At 47.1% G+C, this 24,400-nt stretch overlaps 1 protein-coding gene and 1 pseudogene across 3 annotated transcripts in view; one reads left to right on the forward strand and one right to left on the reverse strand.

The window, feature by feature from the left end:
* LOC310680600 (bactericidal permeability-increasing protein-like) overlaps nt 1-24,124 on the reverse strand; it is a 41,464-nt gene extending 17,340 nt beyond the window's left edge. Inside the window, exons 1-7 of one of the 2 annotated variants that reach the window (XM_083447477.1) lie at nt 23,597-24,124; nt 6,224-6,371; nt 5,093-5,207; nt 3,788-3,916; nt 2,847-3,002; nt 2,149-2,212; nt 40-100 (exon numbers count right to left, since the gene is read on the reverse strand). In XM_083447477.1, the coding sequence (XP_083303603.1) occupies nt 40-100; nt 2,149-2,212; nt 2,847-3,002; nt 3,788-3,916; nt 5,093-5,207; nt 6,224-6,371; nt 23,597-23,608 (685 nt within the window). In that variant the 5' untranslated portion in view covers nt 23,609-24,124. Of the gene's footprint in view, nt 1-39; nt 101-2,148; nt 2,213-2,846; nt 3,003-3,787; nt 3,917-5,092; nt 5,208-6,223; nt 6,372-6,596; nt 6,698-23,596 lie in introns of those variants that run through there. The other variant, XM_083447478.1, reaches the window with a different exon arrangement.
* LOC310679456 (protein S100-A6-like) lies at nt 20,679-21,056 on the forward strand (annotated as a pseudogene). The gene has a single exon. The product of its transcript is annotated as a protein S100-A6-like (transcript).
* Nucleotides 24,125-24,400: the final 276 nt, after the last annotated feature.

Here is a 24,400-nt window from a genome sequence, read left to right on the forward strand (position 1 = left end):
GATTTTGACCTGGTAGCTCCAGGCATACAAGGTGCTTACCATTCATGGTTTTCAGGATTTCTGCAATCTTGTCGATTCCTTTCTTGACCTCTGAACAGAGCTGGAAGGGGAGAAAGCCCATAACATTCAGAGGGATGGACAGTGAATGTCACCTGGAGGTCTCTTCCCATCACAAATCATAGAATCATAGAATCATAGAATCATAGAATCATAGAGTTGGAAGAGACCACAAGGGCCATCGAGTCCAACCCCCTGCCAAGCAGGAACCACCATCAGACCACTCCTGACATATGGTTGTCAAGCCTCTGCTTAAAGACCTCCAAAGAAGGAGACTCCACCACACTCCTTGGCAGCAAATTCCACTGTCGAACAGCTCTTACTGTCAGGAAGTTCTTCCTAATGTTTAGGTGGAATCTTCTTTCTTGTAGTTTGGATCCATTGCTCCGTGTCCGCTTCTCTGGAGCAGCAGAAAACAACCTTTCTCCCTCCTCTATGTGACATCCTTTTATAAATTTGAACATGGCTATCATATCACCCCTTAACCTCCTCTTCTCCAGGCTAAACATGCCCAGCTCCCTTAGCTGTTCCTCATCAGGCATCGTTTCCAGGCCTTTGACCATTTTGGTTGCCCTCCTCTGGACACGTTCCAGTTTGTCAGTGTCCTTCTTGAACTGCGGTGCCCAGAACTGGACACAGTACTCCAGGTGAGGTCTGACCAGAGCAGAATACAGTGGCACTATTACTTCCCTTGATCTAGATGCTATACTCCTATTGATGCAGCCCAGAATTGCATTGGCTTTTTTAGCTGCCGCGTCCCACTGTTGGCTCATGTCAAGTTTGTGGTCGACCAAGACTCCTAGATCCTTTTCACATGTACTGTGGGAGAGGGGAAACTGGAACCAGCTGAAAGGGGGGACACTTAGGAAGGTGGTAAGTGAGTCTGACTATTGGTGTATCCAGCTGAATACGGTGTACACTAACTGGCAGCAGATCTCCAGAATTTCAAACAGTTTGGGATCTCCCCCATCCCTACCTGGGGATGCACCAGGGATTGAACCTGTAGCCTTCTGCACGAAGAACAGATGCTCTACCGCAGATGGTCTTGCCAGAGTTGTGCATGCTCTAGTTTTAGAAGACATCTGAAGGCAGCCCTGTTTAGGGAAGCTTTTAATGTTTAATAGACTGTTGTATTTTAATATTCTGTTGGAAGCCGCCCAGAGTGGCTGGGGAAACCCAGCCAGATGGGCGGGGTATAAATAAATTATCATCATCATCCTTCTTGGACTACTGCAGTGCGCTCTACATGGGGCTACCTTTGAAGGTGACCGGGAAACTACAACTAATCCAGAATGCGGCAGCCAGACTGGTGAATGGGAGTGGCCGCTGAGACCACACAACACCGGTCCTGAAAGACCTGCATTGGCTCCCAGTACGTTTCCAAGCACAATTCAAAGTGTTGGTGCTGACCTTGAAAGCCCTAAAAGGCCTTGGTCCTGTATACCTGAAGGAGTGTCTCCACCCCCATCGTTCAGCCCGGACACTGAGGTCCAGCTCTGAGGGCCTTCTGGCGGTTCCCTCACTGCAAGAAATGAGGTTACAGGGAACCAGGCAGAGGGCCTTCTCGGTAGTGGCACCTGCCCTGTGGAACATCTTCCCTTCAGATGTCAAGGACATAAACAACCGTATGACCTTTAGAAGACATCTGAAGGCAGCCCTGTTTAGGGAAGTTTTAAATGTTTGATGTTTTATTGTGTTTTTAATATTCGATTGGGAGCCGCCCAGAGTGGCTGGGGAAACCCAGGCAGATGGGCGGGGTATAAATAATAAATTATTATTATATTATTATTCCGCTCTGGGACTAGGTGATTGCTCCACCACAAACATATGCATTTAATGCTGGGGGCAAAGGATCCTGTGGCTCTCCCAGATGTTGAGGGACTCCAACTCCCATCAGCCCCTGCAGCCATCATGGCCAATGCTCAGGGATGATGGGCATTGTAGTCCAACTGCCTGCACAGGGCTACAGTTTCCCTGTCTCTGATTTAATATACCAGGGCTTCACACGCAGAGCAGGGCAGGGCAATGGAGACGGGCAGCAGTAATAAGGTCCAGCTTTTGTCCTTCAACTAAGAAGTTCAAAAATCTTACTTGTTGATTGACTTCTGACTTCAGCATGTCCCTGAGAGCAGACGCTGCAATGTTGTACAGCCAGCTGTGGGAGAAAGAAGCAGCAAATGTCAGTATGATGGCTAATCTAACACTGCTGTTTTTCCAACCTAGAGGAGGGGCTTTGCAGTGCCTTAAGCAAGAGAGGTGCCCCTTCTCTGTGGGACATCGTCCAAGCTTTGGGTAGGGAAGAGAGATTAGATTTTGGTTTATGAGCCTCATACTCTACTGACTGAGCTATTCCAACAGCGGCAATGTGTTACTTTAAACCACATGCGGGCACTGTTTGTTTAGCAATATAGCCAGCACTTGTTTGTAGCCTCTCTTTTTAAGCTAACTCCACCCCTAAAAGCTGATCCATTTTCTCTCTCTTCATCTCTACCGATCCTGTAAATAGTTCCTACCAAGATAAATCTGCTCCTGCATGAATAAAGCCTTTGAACTCCAGAAACTGTAAGTGATCATTTCAATCTAACTCACCCAAGTTAAAAGCTCTTCTTTTAAAAATGGTCCATTAGCTCAGTCATGGCTCTCTAGGGTTTCAAGCAGGTGTCTATCCCACCAATACCTGAACATGCTGGAGACTGAACCAGGACCTTCTACACGCAAAGGAGGTGCTCTCTCACTGAGCTGTAGCCCTTTGCCTTTCAGCGTCTAGGAAAATAAGGAATTAGAGGTACCTGGTTCCCCCGTAGAATTTCAACCTGAAGTCCCCCATGGCAGAACGGCAGCTTTCATACCGCACCCGAAGCCGTCCTTCATCACCCCTGTCCACTCCCATGACAGTAGAGATGGTGAGACGGTCAATGTTGATGTCAACAGTGCCACTGTCATCTCTGTAGGGGAAAGATGCAGTCATTGCATTGGAACGAGGCAAGGAGAACAGTGATGCCTCTTGAAGATGGGATGCAGAAACTGAAAGGGTGTCTGGGCTGGCTCTGTTCCCCAGGTAGATGGAGCACAATGCCCAGCCAGAAAGCCTGCAAGAGGGATGTGATGTGCGTCCTGATGTGAAGGAAAAGATGGCCGCCCCTTCCATTTCCAGGTAGGACATTGACTGGACCAGCAACTGAATGTTTTTTCAGCCAGGATAGCTGCAAACACACAAAAGTACACAGCTTCCCCCTAAAGAATCCTGGGAAATGGAGTTTGCGCCTCACAGAGCTACAGTTCCCAGAACTAAGAAATAATACGAAGGATGAGAGTTACAAATTGCAATCTAAATAAGAATATTAAAAAATGACGAACACTGGTGGAGGGAAGTCACATAAGTGTAGCATTTATCCTTGCATTTTTGTATTGTCGGTATTTGAGATGGTGTAATTGTATGGTGCTGAAGGAGACTCTTGAGAGTCCCATGGACTCCATTCTGAAGGAAATCAGCCCTGAGTGCTCACTGGAAGGACAGATCCTGAAGCTGAGGCTCCAAGACTTTGGCCCCCTCATGAGAAGAGAAGACTCCCTGGAAAAGACCCTGATGTTGGGAAAGATGGAGGGCACAAGGAGAAGGGGACGACAGAGGACGAGATGCTTGGACAGTGTTCTCGAAGCTACCAGCATGAGTTTGACCAAACTGCAGGAGGCAGTGGAAGACTGCTCCTTGACAGCAGGCAGTTCTTACCCTAAAAAGGATGCCAACTTCCAGTTACCGCTCATCAAGACTTTGGCATCTTGGACGGAAAGGTCGACACCCGTCCCGGCAGCAAACTCAGCGCCTGACTGGTTCACGTGGAATTCGGTGACCTGTATCCTAAAAAGTAGAACAGAGAGACATGTTCCTGCTGAACATTTCCTTTTCCTTTTTTTAAAATTTCCAAATCCCTTATTATTTTATACACGTAATATACATTCTTTACAACAAACGACAACTCCAAAATAAACAGACAACCCCAAAATAAAATCATATGTAACAAAACCATAAGTCTCATGTTTTCATTTACACTGATCTCCTCGCGATACCTTTACTTGATATTTCTTACTGCTTTCTGCTTTCCTTATAGAATCTTTATAAAAAATTAAATCTCTTAAATCCTATACCAATTTTTAACAATTTCAATTAAACCCTTCACCTCCCTCCCCCCCCACCTGTGTGCGATCTTCTTTACCTACTATTATTTTTGTTATTGTTACATTCTTCACTTTATTTGTTATTCTATCCTTAATATATTATTATCCTATATTATGAACACTTCCTTGGGCTGGTGTGGGCAAAGGAACACAGGCAGCTGCCTTATACCAAAGCCAGACTATTAGTATTAGTATTATTAGTATTAGTATTAGTATTATTAGTATTATTAGTATTAGTATTAGTATTAGTATTAGTATTAGTATTAGTATTAGTATTAGTATTATTAGTATTAGCATTAGTATTAGCATTAGTATTAGTTTTCTTCTTTGGCGATCCCTCGTAGACGAGTAAGATTGTCTTCCATAAACACGGTTTTAACAATGAGTCCGTAAGTGACTGTGGAGGCCAATTCTGGATCCACACATCCTTCCACAGTGGGGACATTGCTTTCCAGGCTGGAGTTGATCACGGTGAGGATTTGCTAAGCGTGCCTTCCTCTTAGCACGTTTCTCCCTTGCATCCTGAGTTTGAGTGTTTTCAAAGCCCATGACACCTTTGGTAAAAGGCTGTCCTCCAACTGGAGCACTAGCAGGCAAGTGTTTCCCAATTGTTGGTGTTTATACTACATTTTAAAAAACTTGCCTTAAGACAGTCTTTAAACCTCTTTTGTTGACCACCAGCATTACGCTTTCCAACTTCCAATTAGTATTAGTACAGTGGTACCTCGGGTTAAGAACTTAATTCGTTCTGGAGGTTCGTTCTTAACCTGAAACTGTTCTCAACCTGAGGTGCTCCAGACCACTCTGGTGGTCCGGAGCCAAGAAGAGGGGAGGTGGGGAGCCACAAACTCTCGCTTACCCAGATACAGAATACCACACTTTCCCAGCAAGCGGAACAGTGTAAGAACCATTTATGTTGTGGAACGTTTCCTTCTTCAGCGCTGACTTCAATATCTCGATTCCAAGTTCCTTTGCTGTAAAGAGGGGGAAAGGGGCAGAATCAGAGAGGTCTGCCTTCCTTGTCTCTCCCAGTTAACCTCCCTCTCCAGTGCTCAGTGTTGGGAAGAATCCTCAGGACCCGCCCTTCATGACATCACTAGGGGTTGCCCTTGGATCTCAGGTTTGGGCCCTGAGATCTTAGGCTCTGAGGTTCTTCTGGACCGACAGCCCTTGCCCCACAGGAAAATCCAATGGTTCCCAAACTTTTTTGGGCCACCCCCCCCCCAACCCCAGTGCCTTTTTTCTGGGGGGACACATACCCAGAGCTGTCAATGTTCCCCTTTTTTAAAGGGAAATTCCCTTATTCCGAATAGGATTCCTTGCAAGAAAAGGCAAAAGTCGACAGCTATGCGCATACCCCTAAACATTTTGTTAATCTTTGTACTTTTGTCTATTTCCTGTATTTATTTCCCCCGACTTGAACTATAAAACAGTGATTTTCTTGAGTCAAAATGAGAGTACCCCTAAACATTTATTTTTTAAAAAAGCACTGCCGCACCCTATAAAAAACATATTTTGTTTCAGAATAGCGGTTTGCATGGCCCACTAAGGAAGATAATAGCCCAATAAACTTCAAAGCAGTAACAATTAATTGCACATTTATTCAATTAAAACTATTTAAGTTTAATTAATTTGACAGAATTGATGAACTTGATCCAATGGTAGCAGCTTTTAAAACTCTGGCTGTTGTTTGCACCTCTTGCGCCCCCCACTCCCCTGCCTTGACTCCGAGGGTCTCACTAGGTAATCCTGCCCCCCACGTGGGTAGCACCCCCCCCTTTGGGAACCACTGCCTTAATGCAAACATCACATTTTTAAAAGTACTTTCTGCACCAACAAGTTCTCAATTTGAGCATTTTGGGAGACTCCCTCCCTCCCTCCCTCCCTCCCTCCCTCTCTCTCTCTCTCTCTCTCTCTCTCTCTCTCTCTTTAATCTCCCCCTTCCGTTTTGCTCAAGGCCAAGTACGGAGACTGCTGTGAAGTCACGCACCATAATTCAGCCCCTTCTGGGTCACTTGGACCTTCAAGCCTCCATCCGCTCCCATGGCTGTCTGCACGCAAGAGGCCAAAAGAGCCAGAAAAATTGGCCAGAGCATCCTCTGTCGGTCCAAGGTGTGTGCGAAGGTCATCTGCGTTACCTGGAGGAGAAAGGGGGGAAAGGCATTTAAAATGATGCTGTATGAGAAATGCACCTGGTAGGCCAAAAAACGTTTCTGAGAGTCAGTGATCTAACACAGAGCCCTTCCTGCTTCTGTTCTTTCCCCCTCCCTCGCTCTTGTTAAGTTCTTTGATGATGTGAGAACAGTCTTTAATGTCCTAATCAGTTGGGAGGAGGTGAAGGGCCCCCCCCATGCCTTAATCACCTGTGGAGGATACAGTAGTTCTGGAAAGCTTCTTTGATGTTGGAAATTATTGTGGGAAAGTGAGTGGCTATCTAGAAAATCGGATGATTTGGGCAGAGTTTTTCAGAAGCTCCTGCACGGACTGATCAGCCGCAGGGCTGTGCAAACTGAAGCTACCAGGGGGAGTCACTTGGCCGCTTCTTGAGGGCTTCCAAGTGGCAGATAGATACTTGGTATGTATATATTGCTTGCTGTTTCGAAATAAAATCTTCTTCTTCCCACTCACTTGCGTTTTGCATTGCTTCTGAATCTCCGTTTTTAAAAGAACCACCTTGCATTTGGCAAGACGGATGCAAAGGAGCACAGCTGCCCAAGAACTATCTCAAAAGACTGAATATTTTTGATGACACCAATGTCGATGCCACAAAACACCCGTTCCACATTTGTAAGAACTTGATCGTTTAGTGTGGCGGCACCCGGAACTCCCTGCCTCTTGATCTCAAGCAGGCATCCTCACTGTATTATTTTCAGCCTCTTTCTCCATGTCTGGGCCAGCTTACCTAAACAAATATGTTTTTAAAAGTAAAGGTAAAGGTACCCCTGCCCGTACGGGCCAGTCGTGTCCGACTCTAGGGTTGCGCGCTCATCTCGCTCAAGAGGCCGGGAGCCAGCGCTGTCCGGAGACACTTACGGGTCACGTGGCCAGCGTGACGAAGCGGCATCAGGCGAGCCAGCGCCGCACACGGAAACGCCGTTTACCTTCCCGCCAGAGTGGTACCTATTTATCTACTTGCACTTTGATGTGCTTTCGAACTGCTAGGTTGATAGGAGCAGGGACCGAGCAACGGGAGCTCACCCGGCCGCGGGGATTCGAACCGCCGACCTTGCGATCAGCAAGTCCTAGGCACTGAGGTTTTACCCACAGCACCACCCGCGTCCCCTAATATGTTTTTAGCAGGCAGCAAAAGAGTACAGTGAAGGCACCTGGATCACGTCAACAGGCAGGGAGTCCCAAAGTGCAGCTGCCAGAAGATCAAGTGCTTACAATTGCAGAACTGGGCCAATTCCGCCTATTGAAGCAGTTCAGAGTTATGGTAAGGTGATCTCACAGGTAAATTGGTCCCAGACCGTTAAGGCTTTATATACTAATGGCAACTCTTTGAATGTGGCTCAATAGCAAATCAGCAACAAGCACAGGTGCAATATGCATTATATGAAACACAGATATTATGGTGTTACAGAAATTAATAAATGGTAGGATTTTGCACCAACAGAAGTATAGAGTCCAGATCAAAGGAAGCAATAGTACCACTCTATTCTGCCTTAGTCAGGCCACACCTGGAGTCCTGTGTCCAGGTTAAACCACAGAGCCTAGGACTTGCCGATCAGAAGGTCGGCGGTTCGAATCCCCACGACGGGGTGAGCTTCCATTGCTCGGTCCCTGCTCCTGCCAACCTAGCAGTTCGAAAGCACGTCAAAGTGCAAGTAGATAAGTAGGTACCGCTCCGGCGGGAAGGTAAACGGCGTTTCCGTGCGCTGCTCTGGTTCGCTAGAAGCGGCTTAGTCATGCTGGCCACATGACCAGGAAGCTGTACGCCGGCTCCCTTGGGCAATAAAGTGAGATGAGCACTGCAACCCCAGAGTCAGCCACGACTGGACCTAATGGTCAGGGGTCCCTTTACCTTTACCTTACAATCTGCAGAGCCATGCCAGAGAAGGATCCCCAGGGCTGGCTGATGCAAACCAGCCTGGCTGGCCTGATGAAGAGCAAATCTGATGACATGGCAAAAGAGGTTGATGGGCCATCAGAGAGGAATCTTTTGGCCTGGGGAGAGAGATGTTGCCAAGGTATGTGTTTGAAGCTACAGGGAAAAGTTTCTTTAGCAAGGTGTTCTGGGAAAAAGGAGGGGAGAGAAAAAGGAGAGATCCATCTTCGGCAGGTTGGCTGAAGGCAGGCTTAGAATCATAGAATCATAGAATCATAGAGTTGGAAGAGACCACAAGGGCCATCGAATCCAACCCCCTGCCAAGCAGGAAACACCATCAGAGCACTCCGGACATATGGTTGGGAAACATGCTTTTGATTCAAGTGTTGCACAGCAGTGAAATGATGTGAGGGCGATCTGGCTGCGACATCTGTCACCCCATTGATCGCCAGGGTTGATTCGGCTGATCTGGCTGGCTAGGCGGGTGTCCCCTTCCTCCCTCACCACTCCATGTGCGTCCCTCCCAAAGCTGTGCGCTCGGTGGAAGAGGACGACCATCCCAGATAGAAGGAGTGTACCATTCTTCGGTCAAGGGTATATGATAGCTGTGCTCCCCTGCTAGAACCTCCAAACAAGCTTCCTAAAGCCATCTTGGTGGGTGGCCATTTTTGCCCCTTTGGGGAGCAAGTTCCATAGTTTAAGTATGAGCTGTGTGAAGCTTTTTTTTTGCCTTTTATAAAAACCCAGCTGATATAGAAATTCATTTGTGCTGCAAATCAGACGGCAGCTTCCCACACACACCTGAATGTGTAATCTAGTGATAAACCAGTAGCACCAGAAGCTGCACCCACAGAGGTAAAAGTTTTGCAGAATCGGCACATTATCAAGTTGTTAAAAAACCCATGCGTTTTATTTTTTCCAAAGAGGAGTGAGCAAATCATTCCTTCAGAAGGCATATGAAACACTTGGTGTGATATTTATTTTAAAGGCAAATTCTACTATTTCAACCTCTCCAACCCCAAACCAGTTTCCCCTCTAAAGTAACAACACCACCACAATATTTTTTTTTGTTCTGTCTTTCAGGGCATATACCCTTGCAAGGTGACATAAAGAGAGAATTGTTTGATTCGTTTTCAGAGCTACAGTTCCTTCCTGGAAATGTGATATGGGAACCTCTGACCATATGCAAAGTGCCTCCCCAAAGTCTCCGTGAATCTGTGCCAACGTGCTTATTTATTCATTTCAATCAGAAAATTTATATACCCCTTGCTCAAAAAGAAAATGAAAACAGAACAATCCTCCAAGCTGTGTACAATTTCAATTATATAAATATGTAATCTGGCTAAAATACGCAGACCAACAAAAAGCAAGGATACAGAAAACCTTCATTGAAAACAGAGATAGCACATGCCTATTGTCCTCACAGAGGCGTATTTTGCAGAGTGGTTTAACAGCCAATCTCTCTTTCCAGGGGACTCTGGGAACGGTCTCTCTCTGAGGGGAACTGAGGCCGCCCAACAACTCCCAGCACCCTTAGCAAACTACAGCTCCCAGAATTCTCTGGAGGAAGCCACGGCGCTTTGAAGTGGCATCATAGTGGTTTAAATGTTTGGTGTGAATGTGGCCTCAGCCAAGGAAAGGAGAAGGAGGAGAAGGGTTTGCACAGCAAAGAGGGGGTCATGTCACCCCAAGATGACAGGAGAGAGAGAATTCTGGGGGGAGAGAGAGAATTCTGCCGGCTGGGGGGGGGGGGGAGAGAGAATTCTGCCGGCTGACTTGAAGCCAGAGGAAGTAGAATGAGTACCTGTCTGTGTTTCTGCAAAGCAGCTCCTGATGCGTTGGAGCTGAGGGTGCCTTAGATGGAAGGAGCTCCAGCCCTTGATGCAGAAGGCAATGGTCCAACCACTAACTGCTATCCTGTTAATGCCACTGCAAAAAGAACCAGGTACTTATATAGCCCCTTGGCCACTGTGCTCTGCAGGATAAGGCACCCTGCAGATACCGTCTTATCAAGAGGTCTGTAGACGTCGACCAGACAAGGCGCCACCTCTATCATCGGTTGAAGACTGTCCATTTCCAGCAAGCCTTTTAAGGGACAACCTCTATCCCAGTATCATCAGATTGAATGTTGTTTTCCTGCATGTGGCGCTTCACCCGGAAGCTGCCATTACGATGCAGAATGCTGCAGCACAATTGCTGACGGGAGTGAGACCCCGTCAGGTTGTACAGGTCTGCCCCAGCTGCTAATTTGTTACCAGGCAGAGATCAAGGTGCCACCATTAGTGTAAAAAGAAAGTGCTGTACTTAGTAGCTTGGGAACAGTTTATCTGAAGGGCAGAGGAAAGCGGCCAAGGAGAAAACCGTACACAAGGTCAGAGTGGAGTCCCTAAGTTGATTGGACGGCGCCTTGTATGGCTCCTACCAACTCCTGCAGCCAAACTGGTGCCAAACATATTGCTCTACTTTTCATTGGACCCCATCAGTGAGGCCAAGAAATCTTGTCATCTGGCCAGCCCAGGACCTCCAGACACACTGCCCAGGCTTGCACCCTGGAGAGTGATAATTTTATTGTTTTATCCTTTTTTGGTAAACTGCTTTGAGGTTTGCTTGCTTTACAATAAGACATCACCTTGCCAACAAAGGTCCGTATAGTTAAAACTATGGTTTTTCCCAGTAGTGCTGTATGGAAGTGAGAGCTGGACCATAAAGAAGGCTGATCACCGAAGAATGGATGCTTTTGAATTCTGGTGCTGGAGGAGACTCTTGAGAGTCCCATGGACTGCAAGAAGATCAAACCTATCCATTCTGAAGGAAATCAGCCCTGAGTGCTCACTGGAAGGACAGATCCTGAAGCTGAGGCTCCAATACTTTGGCCAGCTCATGAGAAGAGAAGACTCCCTGGAAAAGACCCTGATGTTGGGAAAGATGGAGGGCACAAGGAGAAGGGGACAACAGAGGAAGAGATGGTGGGACGGTGTTCTCGAAGCTACCAGCATGAGTTTGACCAAACTGCGGGAGGCAGTGGAAGACAGGAGTGCCTGGCGTGCTCTGGTCCGTGGGGTCACGAAGAGGCGGACACGACTAAATGACTAAACAACAACAACAAAGTACAGTCTACTTTGGTCGCCAAACTCCTTGGAACTTGTACATTTCGGCTCCCGAACAATCGGAAACCGGAAGCGAGTGTTCCGGTTGTCGAATGATTTTCGGAAGCTGGACATCCGGCGCAGCTTCCGATTGGCTTCAGGAGCTGCCTGCAGCCGATCAGAAGCTGCACTTTGGTTTCCAAATGTTTTGGAAGTTGAACGGATTTCCGAAATGGATTCCGTTCAACTTCCAAGGTACGACTGTATATACATTTTATGAAATAAGCAAATAACAGCTAAGAATGGTTCAAAGCAACACAGTAAATAATAGCAGGCAAATTTAAAAGCAATACTGAGCAGACACCGAGGGGCAGAGACCTATTCCTCTTGGCAGAATTGTTTCCAGAAAGTGCAGATAGCTGGTGCCTGTCGTATCTGGAAATAAAGATTGCCCTAAAATGTCTTGCTATCATGTCTCTTAATTACAAAAGGAAGGAGGCAATAATTCAGCTGAAGCAATACGTCTGGGTAACTTCTAGAGGAGAGCCTCAGGCCATTGAAAGATCTTGACTGGTTTTTATGGGGGTGGAGGGAAAAGGAAGAAGTTATCATCTCTTGGGTTTGCACTTCCAGAAGGAGTCTGATGCTCTCTCCTTTAACTTTGTAGTTACAAATGATAAGGGAGGATAGGAAAGATTTGCAGCTAAATCAAAGGATTTAGCAAGAGATGCTGCAATTGTTCCCTGAGTTACTGCAATGGAATCTCTCGCCTTGCTTCTAGAGGCCAAAAGAGAGCTTCTTTCTCAGGTGCAGTCTACCATCCTGATAGAAAAAGCATGATTCAGGGATACATTGTAACACTGCTCTCTAGAGTCTCAGGTGAGGATCCATTTATAACACTGGCAGAGCAAAAGTTACAACTGAACCAAGGCTTCCTATTTGAGTATGTGTGGCTCTGTGTATGGATTGTGCAACCCCCAAGCTCATATGCAAACAGCTTTTCTATAACTTTATAATGACCCAGCAAGACTCTTCTCATTGCGCAAAAAATAAAAAGTCGATACCCTCTGCAGGCCAAGCAGACACACCTGACCAACATAGCCAGCTAATTCCAACTAATTCCATGAAATTACAGAGATGATGGACCCTAGAAGATGAAGATTGATTTGGAGCAAGAACAATAAAGCAAGATGAGCTCCGCAACCCCAGAGTAGGTCATGACTGGACCTAATGGTCAGGGGTCCCTTTACCTTACCTTTACAACTCCACTAGCATCTCTCAGTATTGTGAATAACACCTAACTTACCTTTTGTTGGTATCTTCATGAATTTATCTAAAAGACTGAGTTAAGCATTTGAAAAATCTATTGAAACCAGACATTATAAGTTCATCTTAGGTTGGGTAGTTTGCTAGTCTCTGTGGCTTTGTTTGATGTTTTGTATTTTTTTCCGAAGGTTGATAAAGAATGTATAATTATTGTTCTGTGTATATTAATTGCCAATGTGTTGCATGAGTCGCATTATCCCCAACAGCAAGTGCTGGCGGACTGGGCTCCCTCGCCCACTTGCTTGCATATCTCAATGCAACCTCAGCTCCTGGCAACCAGCACCCTCTGGCCAGCCCCAGAGGCACCATTTGCCTGCGGAGCTTGTAGCTGGGGCTGTTGCAACAAACAGCCCTGCAAGCCTTTGGGAGGCAGAGGCGCAAGAGGGCGTAAGAGGAGGGAAGGAGGGAAAGAGGCTGCCCTTGGCACCCCTGACCATCCTTCAAAGCACCCCAGGGTGCCACAGCACACTGGTTGAAAATGACTGTTCTAGTGTTGCGAAAGAGGGAAAAGAACATTTCTCTGTCTGCTTTCTGCCTGCCATGCATCATCTTAGAGACTGTTATCATGTCTCCTCTTCCTTTTCTGTAAAAGGTCCCAAACTCTGCAATCTTTCTCCATAGGGGAGACATTCCCTTGACCAAACTTTCAGAAATCCTGCCACCTCAAGTAACCAGGTGGGCTACCCAGTCAATTGGGCCACCAGCCCTCCTGAAACCCTAGAATGCAAATCTTGAACAAGTGTTACTTACGAGAGTCTTGAGCTCCAAAGGGATCAGCTGGACGCTATCCGATGATCTTATCAACCCTCCTGGAGCCTTTATAGTTCTTCCCCGCCATTCCTAGACTTCCCTATATTGCAAGTGATTGACAGTAATTCGTCAGTCCGGGGCCCATGGAATGCCCCCACCGTTCCCCAATCTCTAGTCACACCACCGGAGAGGAAGAAAGGAAGTGATGATTGTTTTATCTGGGTGTTGTACTCTGGGGTGTTCTCTCTCTCGTGAGAAAATCCAACCACATCATTTATCATCGAAGGAACTCCGGCGGGATGATGAAAGGCTGATTGTCTTTGATATTGACACAGATGAAGGTTGCCCAATATATTCGACGTATGTGGGCAACATGAGTGTCATGTCAGGTTCAGCACAAGGAAGTGTAACGAGATGAACCTTCGGGCAAAATAATATTCATCCTAACTTCAAATATGCAATGATGTGGTCTGAACTCCTGATGAGCAACCGGGGGAAAAAGTGTACCGTATTTTCCCATGTATAAGACGCCCCCATCAGTGGCGTATCGTGGGTTGTCAGCACCCGCGGCAAGGCAAGTAATTTGCGCCCCCCCCCCGCTGCACTGTCCCTCCCCCAGATAGTCCCTCGCTCTCTCTCCGCACCGCACTGCATGCCTGGCACCCTCCCCTCCACAGTGGGCGGCGACCCGGCGGCTCGGATCAGATTCGCACAGCCAGCACTGCAGTGAGAGAGAGCGAGCGAGCCAGGTAGGGGCAGAGAGCTGCGAGTGCGAGCGCCCCCCCCAGATGTTGCGCCCGGTGCGGCCGGCCCCCCCTGCACCCCCCATGCTACGCCACTGGCCCCCATGTATAAGACGACCCCTATTTCCAAAATGAAAGAACAATGGCAAGAGAAGTTGATGAACTATGTGGAACTGGCAAACATGACAGGTAGACTAAGAGAAAAAAACAACAGAGACTTTGAAAAAGATTGGGAACCATTCATATTATATTTGCAGAAACAAAGAAAGTCAATAGACTTGATGGCAGGATTGAAATAAACATTCACATTATTAGCATTAGAAAATGTTTAGAAGATAGCAAAATAGGATGGTGTATTTACTGTTACTTTTATGTTTTTAGGCTTGGTGTTATGTTATTAATAACTTTTTCTGTTAAGAGACAGCAAAGTGGGTGAAAATAGAAACAAAACAAAAGCGGAAGTGGGGAGAAGCCTTGGAGGGGAGCAAAGGAGGAATATATAGTAAATGTTAAGAATTTGAGATGTATGGACTAGATGGAACTTGCCAAACTAACCGGGAGACTCTGAGACCAGAGAGAAGAGACAGTGGAAGAAGATTGGAAATTTGAAAGGAATATTTGAAAGGAATATTTGAAAAAAAATATGTTAATATTTAAATCTTAGAATAGCTTTGGAAGTCGATTTAGGCTGTAAGGTTAGAAGTAGAAGATAGTGTATTTTAAAATAGAATTATTTGTAAGCGATAAAATGTGAAGATTTTTGTGGTTATAGTAAGTGTGATTAAAAAAATGGTTAGAAATTATGCTAAAGATGAGGTAAAATGGAAATCAGATAGGGGGGACTTGGGGAAGCCCACCTAACAATGTTTAGAAAAAATAAAGATAAGACAAGAATCTGTTTGTATTGTTTGTATTTCTGTTTGTATTATAAAATGGAAAAAAAATGGGGGGGGGGGGAGAAATTGAGATGTATGTAATGAATGAAAAAGGAAAATGAATTTTAAAAAATTAAAAAAGAAAGAAAATAAACCCTAAACTAGAAGTGAAAATCTGGATGATTGGCGGTGGCAAGTTGCAGTGGCATAGGGTGGGGGTGCAGGGGGGGCCGGCCGCACCGGGCGCAACATCTGGGGGTTAGGGTTAGGGGGCGCAAATCCACGGGTTAGGGGGCGTAAATCCATGGGTTAAAGGTAAAGGTAAAGGTACCCCTGCCCGTACGGGCCAGTCTTGACAGACTCTAGGGTTGTGCGCCCATCTCACTTAAGAGGCCGAGGGCCAGCGCTGTCTGGAGACACTTCCTGGTCACGTGGCCAGCGTGACATCGCTGCTCTGGCGAGCCAGAGCCGCACACGGAAACGCCGTTTACCTTCCCGCCAGTAAGCGGTCCCTATTTATCTACTTGCACCCGAGAGTGCTTTCGAACTGCTAGGTTGGCAGGCGCTAGGGGGCGCAAATTACTTGCCTTGCCCCGGGTGCTGACAACCCACGCTACGCCACTGGCAAGTTGTTGATCTTTTGGGGGGCGATTGCCCTCAATGTTTCCAGCATGAGCTGCATGCAGTGCACCGTGTTGCAGAAGCAAAGGCCGTGACTGGAAGGGGCACCCCACGCTGCCCCTTGATGGCAGGATGCCAAGGAGGAGTCAGGGGAAGGCAGCGACCACTCTGCATCAGGCCATGCCTTTGAGCAAACTGAGTTGAGGAAGCTGGTGAGCAGGCTGGAGGCAGAGTGGGAGTTTGAGAGGGGAACAGGTCTCGGTGTTTCAATTTCTGGGAATGGAGTTGAGAGATGACCTAACCCGGGGAGAAAAGACCTGATGAGGAGAGCACAGCAGAGGTTATATTTTCTGAGAATCCTCCGGGAAAACAATCTCTCAAAGGACCTGTTGATGGCATTCTGCCATTGCACTCTGGAGAGTGTATTAACTTACGGTCTCTGTGTGTGGTTTGGGAGCTGCACGGCCAGGGGAAAAACAATGCTGTCCAGGGTTGTAAAGACTGCGGAGAGAATAATTGGGTGCACTCTTCCCACCTTGGATCAAATCTACGCTTCCAGGTGCCATAAGAAAGCTGCAGAGATAGCGCAGGATAGTGCGCACCCCGGAAATGATCTCTTTCAGCTTCTGGAAGCAGATACAAGGTTATAAAGACTAGAACTAGCTGCCTGAGAAACAGTTTCTGTCTGTTATGTACTGAAGTTCTCACCCGGGGCCAGCAGGAGATACTGTAGATAGTTTTCACTCAGGTCCACATATGCAAATAAGGAATTGAAAGTGACGTTCAGTGATTGGATAGTTACAGAAAGTTGTTATTGTTGCCTTGTAGTTGAGCTCTATTATAAGCAAGTTGGCTGAACCCTTCAGTTCAGTTCTGTTCTGGCCTGTGAATAAACAAGAGCTGTTTGAAGAATCGCTGTCGTCTGATATGTTCACCCACAACTTAACACTATCCAAATGCGATTTTGGTTTTAAACGCGGAGTAAGGTAGTCTCTCTAGGGACGTGGGTAGCGCTGTGGGTTAAACCACAGAGCCTAAGACTTGCCGATCAGAAGGTCGGCGGTTCGAATCCCCATGACGGGGTGAGCTCCCGTTGCTCGGTCCCAGCTCCTGCCAACCTAGCAGTTCGAAAGTACAACAAAGTGCAAGTAGATAAATAGGTACCACTCCAGCGGGAAGGGAAAAGGTGTTTCCATGTGCTGCTCTGGTTCGCCAGAAGCGGCTTAGTTAATGCAGAGGTCTGCAAGTTAGCAACTCCTCAGCACCGGTCAGCAAAATTAATGCAGATTCGCCAAGCTTTGATTCACAGAGTTTGATGCTTTCTTCAGTGGCATTAAAGATTAGAAACTTGCTTTTTTTTAAAGAAAAGGGGAGAAATAGAATGAAAATTGGAGTTCTCAGGATGCCAATTACTGGAGATTGCATCAAATATGCATAGCCCTATTGTGTAATTAGCAAGTGAAACTGCACACCATCAGGTTTAATTGTTTGTGTGAGAAAGAATCCCATTTCAGCCCAGGCAAGAATTCTGTCTCAGTCTAAGAACTCAGTACTGGCCCTGGGACTTGACATCTTTCCGCAGGGCCTGCAAGACAGAGCTGTTCTGCCTGGCTTTTGGCTTGGACTCCGTCTGACCCTTATGTTTCCCTCCCCTTATGGTCTTGATTTATCGGCCTCGGTCCTGTATACCTGAAGGAGCGTCTCCACCCCCATCGTTCAGCCCAGACAATGAGATCCAGTGCTGAGGGCCTTCTGGCAGTTCCCTCATTGCAAAAAGTGAGGTTACAGGGAAGCAGTCAGAGGGCCTTCTTGGTGGTGGCGCCCGCCCTGTGGAATGCCCTCCAACCAGATGTGAAGGAAATAAGCAGCTATCTTATCTTTAAAAGACATCTGAAGGCAGCCCTGTTTAGGGAAGTTTTTAATATTTAATGCTGTATTGTTTTTAACACTCGATTGGGAGCCGCCCAGAGTGGCTGCGGAAACTCAGCCAGATGGGCAGGGGAATAAATAATAAATTATTATTATTATTTGTAATGGTTCTAGGGGTTGCTCGTGCGTAAGCCGGTGCAAACACCTGGCTGGATTGCCTGAGTGAAGCTTTTCTGTCCGGACAACCACTCACCCGTGGCTGTCTCAATCGCTGGCAGAATCCGTCAGTGGGCGTTTCTTAAACTTCTTCCAGCAAAGAAGCTCTTTGACGCCTAGTCTTCTCCTACTCTCCCTGCGTGGAAGCCTTCTGCGCAAGGAGGGCGTAGGCAGCGGAGGACCCCTACTCTCCCCGCTGGTCCCTGGCAAGGAGTCATGGGACCGCCTCGCCGATTCCCCCATCTGCCCCCCTTCTCCACTGGTGCTACGCTGATTGTCTTCCCCAGAAGATGGGCTGCCTCTCCCAATCCCGGGACGCTCTCCGGAATCCCTCTGGATTTTGCTCTCTCCCTCCGGCACTGATGGCAGTTCCCTGACATCATCATCATCATCATCATCATTATTATTATTATTATTATTATTATTATGGCAGAGACTCGGCTCCTGAATACCAGAATCGCAAAACACTTCCTGACTGTCCCTATCTTCAGGTGGGATTCAATCAGATGCCTGCCAACCCAGGTTGTGCAACTATAGCTGTTTGGGAGGTCTTGCACAACAAGACCACTTCCCCTAATGAATGGACTTTTTGCTATGAGGAAAGTGAAATCGAAATGCCCTGGGAAGTGCAGGGTTGCGTTTGCTTTGAAACAAATCAGGAGCGAAGGCTTGTGAATCAGCTGGCATTGTCTAACCTCCCTGCAGGGTAAACGCTCAAGAAACCCGCCGTCTGAAAGGTCCTGCACCGCTTGGAATCCTGCAGTGGTTCCCGCATCGCAAGGGGGTTGGCTAGATGACCCTCGGGGTCCCTTCCCAAGCTACAATTCTGTGATTCACTGGCACTGCTCAAAACATCACTGCTGCAAAGAACTCTGGTCTCCCTGCTCCGCTGAGAGAGGCTCACTCAGGGCAGCAGTTTTTGGGTCCCAGGCTGGTGAACGGCAGAAAGGAGTATCGTCATTTGTTTATTATTATTATTATTATTATTATTATTGATACAGCAAGAAAAGAAAGAAAAAGAGAAAACACAGATACAGAATTACACACAGGAATAACAATAAACACAAAATTGTCTCAACAAACAATAAAACATAAGTTGGTCTTTACACTATCGACCCACCCGCCCGTCTATTCCTTATTTCAATTTCATATTCCTTATTGCCAATACACACTTTTTATCATAATTTAACTTTTTCTTAATATATCTTAACTCTTCTAACTTGCAACTACTACTGAAGTTTAAACTACTATACATATCTATATTTATATTTCAAATATTCTTTGAAAACCTCCTGTTTTGAGACAAATTCCTGTTTATTCTTTATTTTTTTCCGCTAAACCATCTAATTCGGCATATTCTGTCAGCTTTTGGATCCATTCATGTATAGAGGGAATTTCAATACGCTTCCATTTTGCCGCAATAAGAAATCTTGCTGCCGCCGTGGCATATAAAAAGACAGCCTTCCTTTTTTGCAGAATGTCCAAATCTGTAACTCCCAGGAGATAGGCCTCTGGTTTTTTATTAAAAGAGATCTCCAGCATTTTTTGCAAGAGAAAAGCAATGAGAAACCAAGACAGCATCTTAAAAAGCAGAGACATCACCTTGCCAACAAAGGTCCATATAGTTATAGCTATGGTTTTCCCAGTAGTGATGTATGGAAGTGAGAGCTGGACCATGAAGAAGGCTGATTGCCGAAGAATGGATGCTTTTGAATTATGGTGCTGGAGGAGACTCTTGAGAGTCCCATGGACTGCAAGAAGATCTAACCTATCCATTCGGAAGGAAATCAGCCCCGAGTGCTCACTGGAAGCACAGATCCTGAAGCTGAGGCTCCAATACTTTGGCCACCTCATGAGAAGAGAAGACTCTTCTCTGGAAAAGACCCTGATGTTGGGAAAGACGGAGGGCACAAGGAGAAGGGGACGACAGAGGATGAGATGGTGGGACAGTGTTCTCAAAGCTACCAGCATGAGTTTGCCCAAACTGCGGGAGGCAGTGGAAGACAGGAGTGCCTGGTGTGCTCTGGTCCATGGGGTCATGACGAGTTGGACACGACTAAACAACTAAACAACAACAAAATCGTCATTTGGGCACCCAAATATATTGCGCTGGTTCTGAGCACCCTCTTTCTCTGTGTAGAAGGAGCCTCCCTTCCACAGATCATTGCACAGCTGATCTGACCTTGCCCTCGTTTGTGTATCAGGTCTGCGGGAGAAGCCAGCCAAACATTTCAGGAGAGAAATGCCCCCGTCATTTGTGGTCTCAGACTCAAGCTGCACACCTTCTGCTCTGGAGTCAGTTGTGCTGCTGACTTAGCAACCAGTCTGCGGAAGCCCCCCTCCTCTCTCCCAGGGAAGGCTGGAACCACAGAGGGGACCCTTTGGGGAGATTCTTCGCTTCCTCTTTCAGACACTTAGCTTCTGTTTTTGAAAAACACGACTCCAGCTTGGTTCCAGTGTTAAAGGGGTACCTTGGTTCTCCGACTTCATCCGTTCCAGAAGTCCGTTCCAAAACCAAAGTCTTCTAAAACCAAGGCACGCTTTCCCATAGAAAGTAATGCAAAATGGATTACAGTGGTACCTCTGGTTGTGAACGGGATCCGCCCCGGCCCTGCTCCCACGGTGGCGTCTACCTCTTCCCGAATCTGAGCGACTTTATCTGCAAAAAACTTTGCAAAATCATTGCAGGAGATCATGTGGCCCGTACTGGTCTAAAGGCTTTCTTCGTGCCTTCGTACATTTTGCAAGAGTTGCCAGTTTCCCCAGCGAGTTGCTCTGACCCAGCTCTAGCCAGTAGACATTGGCATAAAGTCTGGCAATCTGTTGGGCATTGCCCTTCTCAGCACAGCAAGCATCTTTCAGCAGGGTGCAAGCTTGAAGTCCAGGAGGGCCTCACACTTTGTGGCGATAACAGGTTCCATGTTGACCCCTTTCCCCATTGCTTCCTGCCACTCAGCACTGGACCACCTTGCTTCTGATCTCTTGCCATGGCAGCACCTCTTGACCAAGCTATTGTCCTGCTGGTTGCCACCTTCCACAAATACACCAGCAAGGATGGTGATAAGAACACCCTAAGCAAGAAGGAATTGAAGGAGCTGATACAGAAGGAGCTCACCGTTGGACCGAAACTTCTGGATGCAGAGATAAGGCATTAATGAAAGATCTGGACCACAATGGGGACCAACTGGTGAACTTCCAGGAATATGTCACTTTCCTGGGTGCCCTGGCATTGATTTACAACGAAGCTTTGAGTTCTTAAATGTACATCCCGGTAGGTCAAGGTGTCATGGTTCAGAATTATACCTCTGTAGGCAGTAGTTTTGGGGGGGGGGAACAAAAAAACAAAAACAGGTTCCATGTCCTTTAGGTGGACCCCAAACCAGCTGGGGGGTCTGTTTATTTCCTTTGCCAAAGGAAGACCCAGCTGTGTTGCAGATTGCCTCTTTGATGTGGTTCCACCTTGCTTCGACAGGATTTCTGGAGCAGTTCAGTAGAGCTTGTTCAAAGGAATCAGAGAAGCGTCCACAAGATCTGTTGTGTTGTTGATGCTGCAACAAGTCTTATGCTCAAGTTGTATATGTGTGCAAATAAAACCATATATCCTAAAGTCTCAGTTGGCCTTCATTCCAAGGAAACTGAACCCTGGCTCCACTCAGATATTGGTGTGGCATGTAAAACACACAGAGACAGACAAAGCAGATTTGTATGCATTGCTTCACCCCACTAGGTAAAGGTAAAGGGACCCCTGACCATTGGTCCAGTTGTGGCCGACTCTGGGGTTGCGGCGCTCATCTCACTTTATAGGCCGAGGGAGCCGGTGTCTGCAGACAGCTTCCAGGTCATGTGGCCAGCATGACTAAGCCGCTTCTAGCGAACCAGAGCAGCACATGGAAATGCCGTTTACCTTCCCGCCAGAGCGGTACCCATTTATCTACTTGCACTTTGGCGTGCTTTCGAACTGCTAGGCTGGCAGGAGCAGGGACCGAGCAACAGGAGCTCACCCCACTGCGGGGATTTGAACCGCCGACCTTCTGATCGGCAAGCCCTAGGCTCTGTGGTTTAACCCACAGCGCCACCTGCGTCCCTAGCATTCCCTAGTGTTCACTCCACTAGGCAAAGCCTAAATCTCCCTGGTCACAGAATGACTAGCTACTGCCCTGGCCCTGACAATCCTCCAAAGTATTCTGCACATTCTACTCTCTTCATAACTCCTACTTGACTTGAGGTTAACTAAGGCTGAGCTCCTGTTCTTAATTTTTTGCAGGGCAGGGAGTGTAGGGCCGCAAACAAATTTGGCAACATTTCGGATTTGGTGTTCAAATTCCGTTGAAGGAGATAATATCAGGTACCAGCATGGGAGTTCAGAGGGTGGCGGAAGCAATTCTTTTAAAAAAATGGTTTTGCAAGAAAGTTGTGAGAAATTGGTAGTCTCCACCCCAGCTCTGGGCTGCACTCGGGTCTTGGGCTCCAATGAATCCCAGCTTTTGCTGCTGTGGCAAAGAATGTACCGGACTGGATGTCTGATACGTTCATTTAAGTGACAATGACAAATCAGAAAATAGCTCCTGGTTAGAAAAGGACGTGGCAGAATCTTGGTCTGTGTCAGGGTTCGTTGCTGGAAACTGAGCTGATCAAAGGGAAAAGGCACCCAAACTCCCTCAGATGGAACAGAGAGATGGCTGGCAAAGTTTGCAGCAACCTAGTCAGCTGAAAAGAAGCGGTTTCCGACTGACTGACTCTACTCTGACATTGCAATTTGCTGCTCACAGATTTGCAGAGAGTGGCGGGCTCTCCTTCTTTGAAGGTTTTTAAGTAGAGGTTGAGTGGCTGTCTCTCAGGGATTTTTCAACCGTGGTTCCTGCATTGCAGGGGGTTGGACTAGATGACCCTCAGAGGTCTTATGGTGGACCTCCTGAGTCTCTGGCATAAAGACAACAACACAGGAATCTGCCTTATACTGAGTCAGACGATTGGCCCATCTTGCTACAATATTCTCTACACGGACTGGCAGCAGCTCTCCAAAATTTCAAGCAGGGTTCTCTCCCTGGAGATGACATTGGGGCATCCCAGCTAGATAGGCAGGGGGTACAACAACAACAACAACAACAGTTGTGACCTCCTGCTTCCAAAGTCACCCATTGCTCTACCACTGAGTTACTGTCGTCCTTCCAAGGTACAGGATTCTTCTTTGTAGCTAAGACAGAACGAGAAGATAGATCCTAGAATCTGGTATGTCCAGCAAGTCTTCCCACCCCAAATTTATAGACTTGGGTAGCAGTACCAAATTAAATAGTCTAAAATGTATTCAGCACAAATATATAGCCAACCTGTCCCATTCAAGCACACAATACACATCGTAAACTGATGCCCTAACTGAGAACATCTTGGGTTTTCTCTCGTCTTTGGACATAGGTAAAGTTTTGTGCCATCCATGAATCTATCTATTCCTCTTTTAAAACCACCTAGCATGGACTGAAGCTGCAGTCCCACCCAACCTTCCTGGGTGTAAGTTCTGTGAAGAAGAGTGGGACTTACTTCTGAGTAAACACCCAAGAGGCTATTGCGCTGTGAACTCACTTCTTTCAGCGGGCTTTAAAGCACACCAAAGGCAGAATCGCAATTCTCCCTCGCCTTGTGCTTCAAATACTCAGCGCAGCCGGTGATTAATGTTCCTTCCCAACCGCAACAGCTATTAAGTAATTTTCGGAGGCTGGCCTGCCAGCTGCCCTCAACAGCCCGGAGCTGAAAGATCCTTGCTGCAATTTCAGGACTCGAGTCACGATGAAAAGAGCCTCGGATTCTGCTAAGTCCCACCGTTCACGAACTCACCTGGAGCCCCATGCTCAGAGGTGCGATTGCAGTCTTCCCCAAAAACCTTTGGATGAATGGAAGGAGTTGTCAGCACACCTGTTCAGGTGCCTGCCTGTTGCTTCCCGAGGGCATCTTACTAGGAAGGAGTCCAACCAGTAGCTCCCAACCAAGGCAGGATCCTGGCAAGGACACACCTCTCCAACAGGTTGCGAAGCTTTTCCCCAATCTGGTTGGACCAGTAAGTCTCCATTGGTGCTGACTCTTCTTCCCAACAGACATTTCCTCCCCGGCTGAGTCACCGACACCCCAAAGTTGGTTTAAGAGGAGGGAGATGCTAGAACCACATCTAGGCATTTTGCAAGTTGCCTTTGCTGTGGGTACCAGCGGTTCCAGTGTCCAGAGAAACCCTCTAGGCTCCCAGCTGCCACCATCCCAAAGGCTCCTCACCTGTCGAGAGCCGCACTCTGACAAACCAAACATGGCCTCAGGGAGAGATTTCCAGCAAAGGGTTATGGTGGCTGGTAAAGTGCGTCTCACAGAGCAGAGGGGTTTAGGGGTTGAAATTAGGGAACGGGATTAATTCCATAACATCTGGACCTGCTTAGACACGTTTTCCTAGGCCTTGGGTAACAAAGAACCCCATTTCAACATCTGTTTTCTTTATGTATTCAAGGGACGAAGAGGGAGCCAAACCTAAATAAGTGTCAACAATGCTGGCGACACCTGTCATTTAAGCTGTAGAGCAGCGGTTGGATTGTGGGTGATAGTTGTGATGGCTTTGCTCTGCAACTCAACGACTTTCGGAATTTTTGCTTTTTGAAA

Source organism: Podarcis tiliguerta, assembly GCF_965153285.1.
Source record: "Podarcis tiliguerta genome assembly, chromosome: 6".
NCBI classification, from domain to species: domain Eukaryota; kingdom Metazoa; phylum Chordata; class Lepidosauria; order Squamata; family Lacertidae; genus Podarcis; species Podarcis tiliguerta.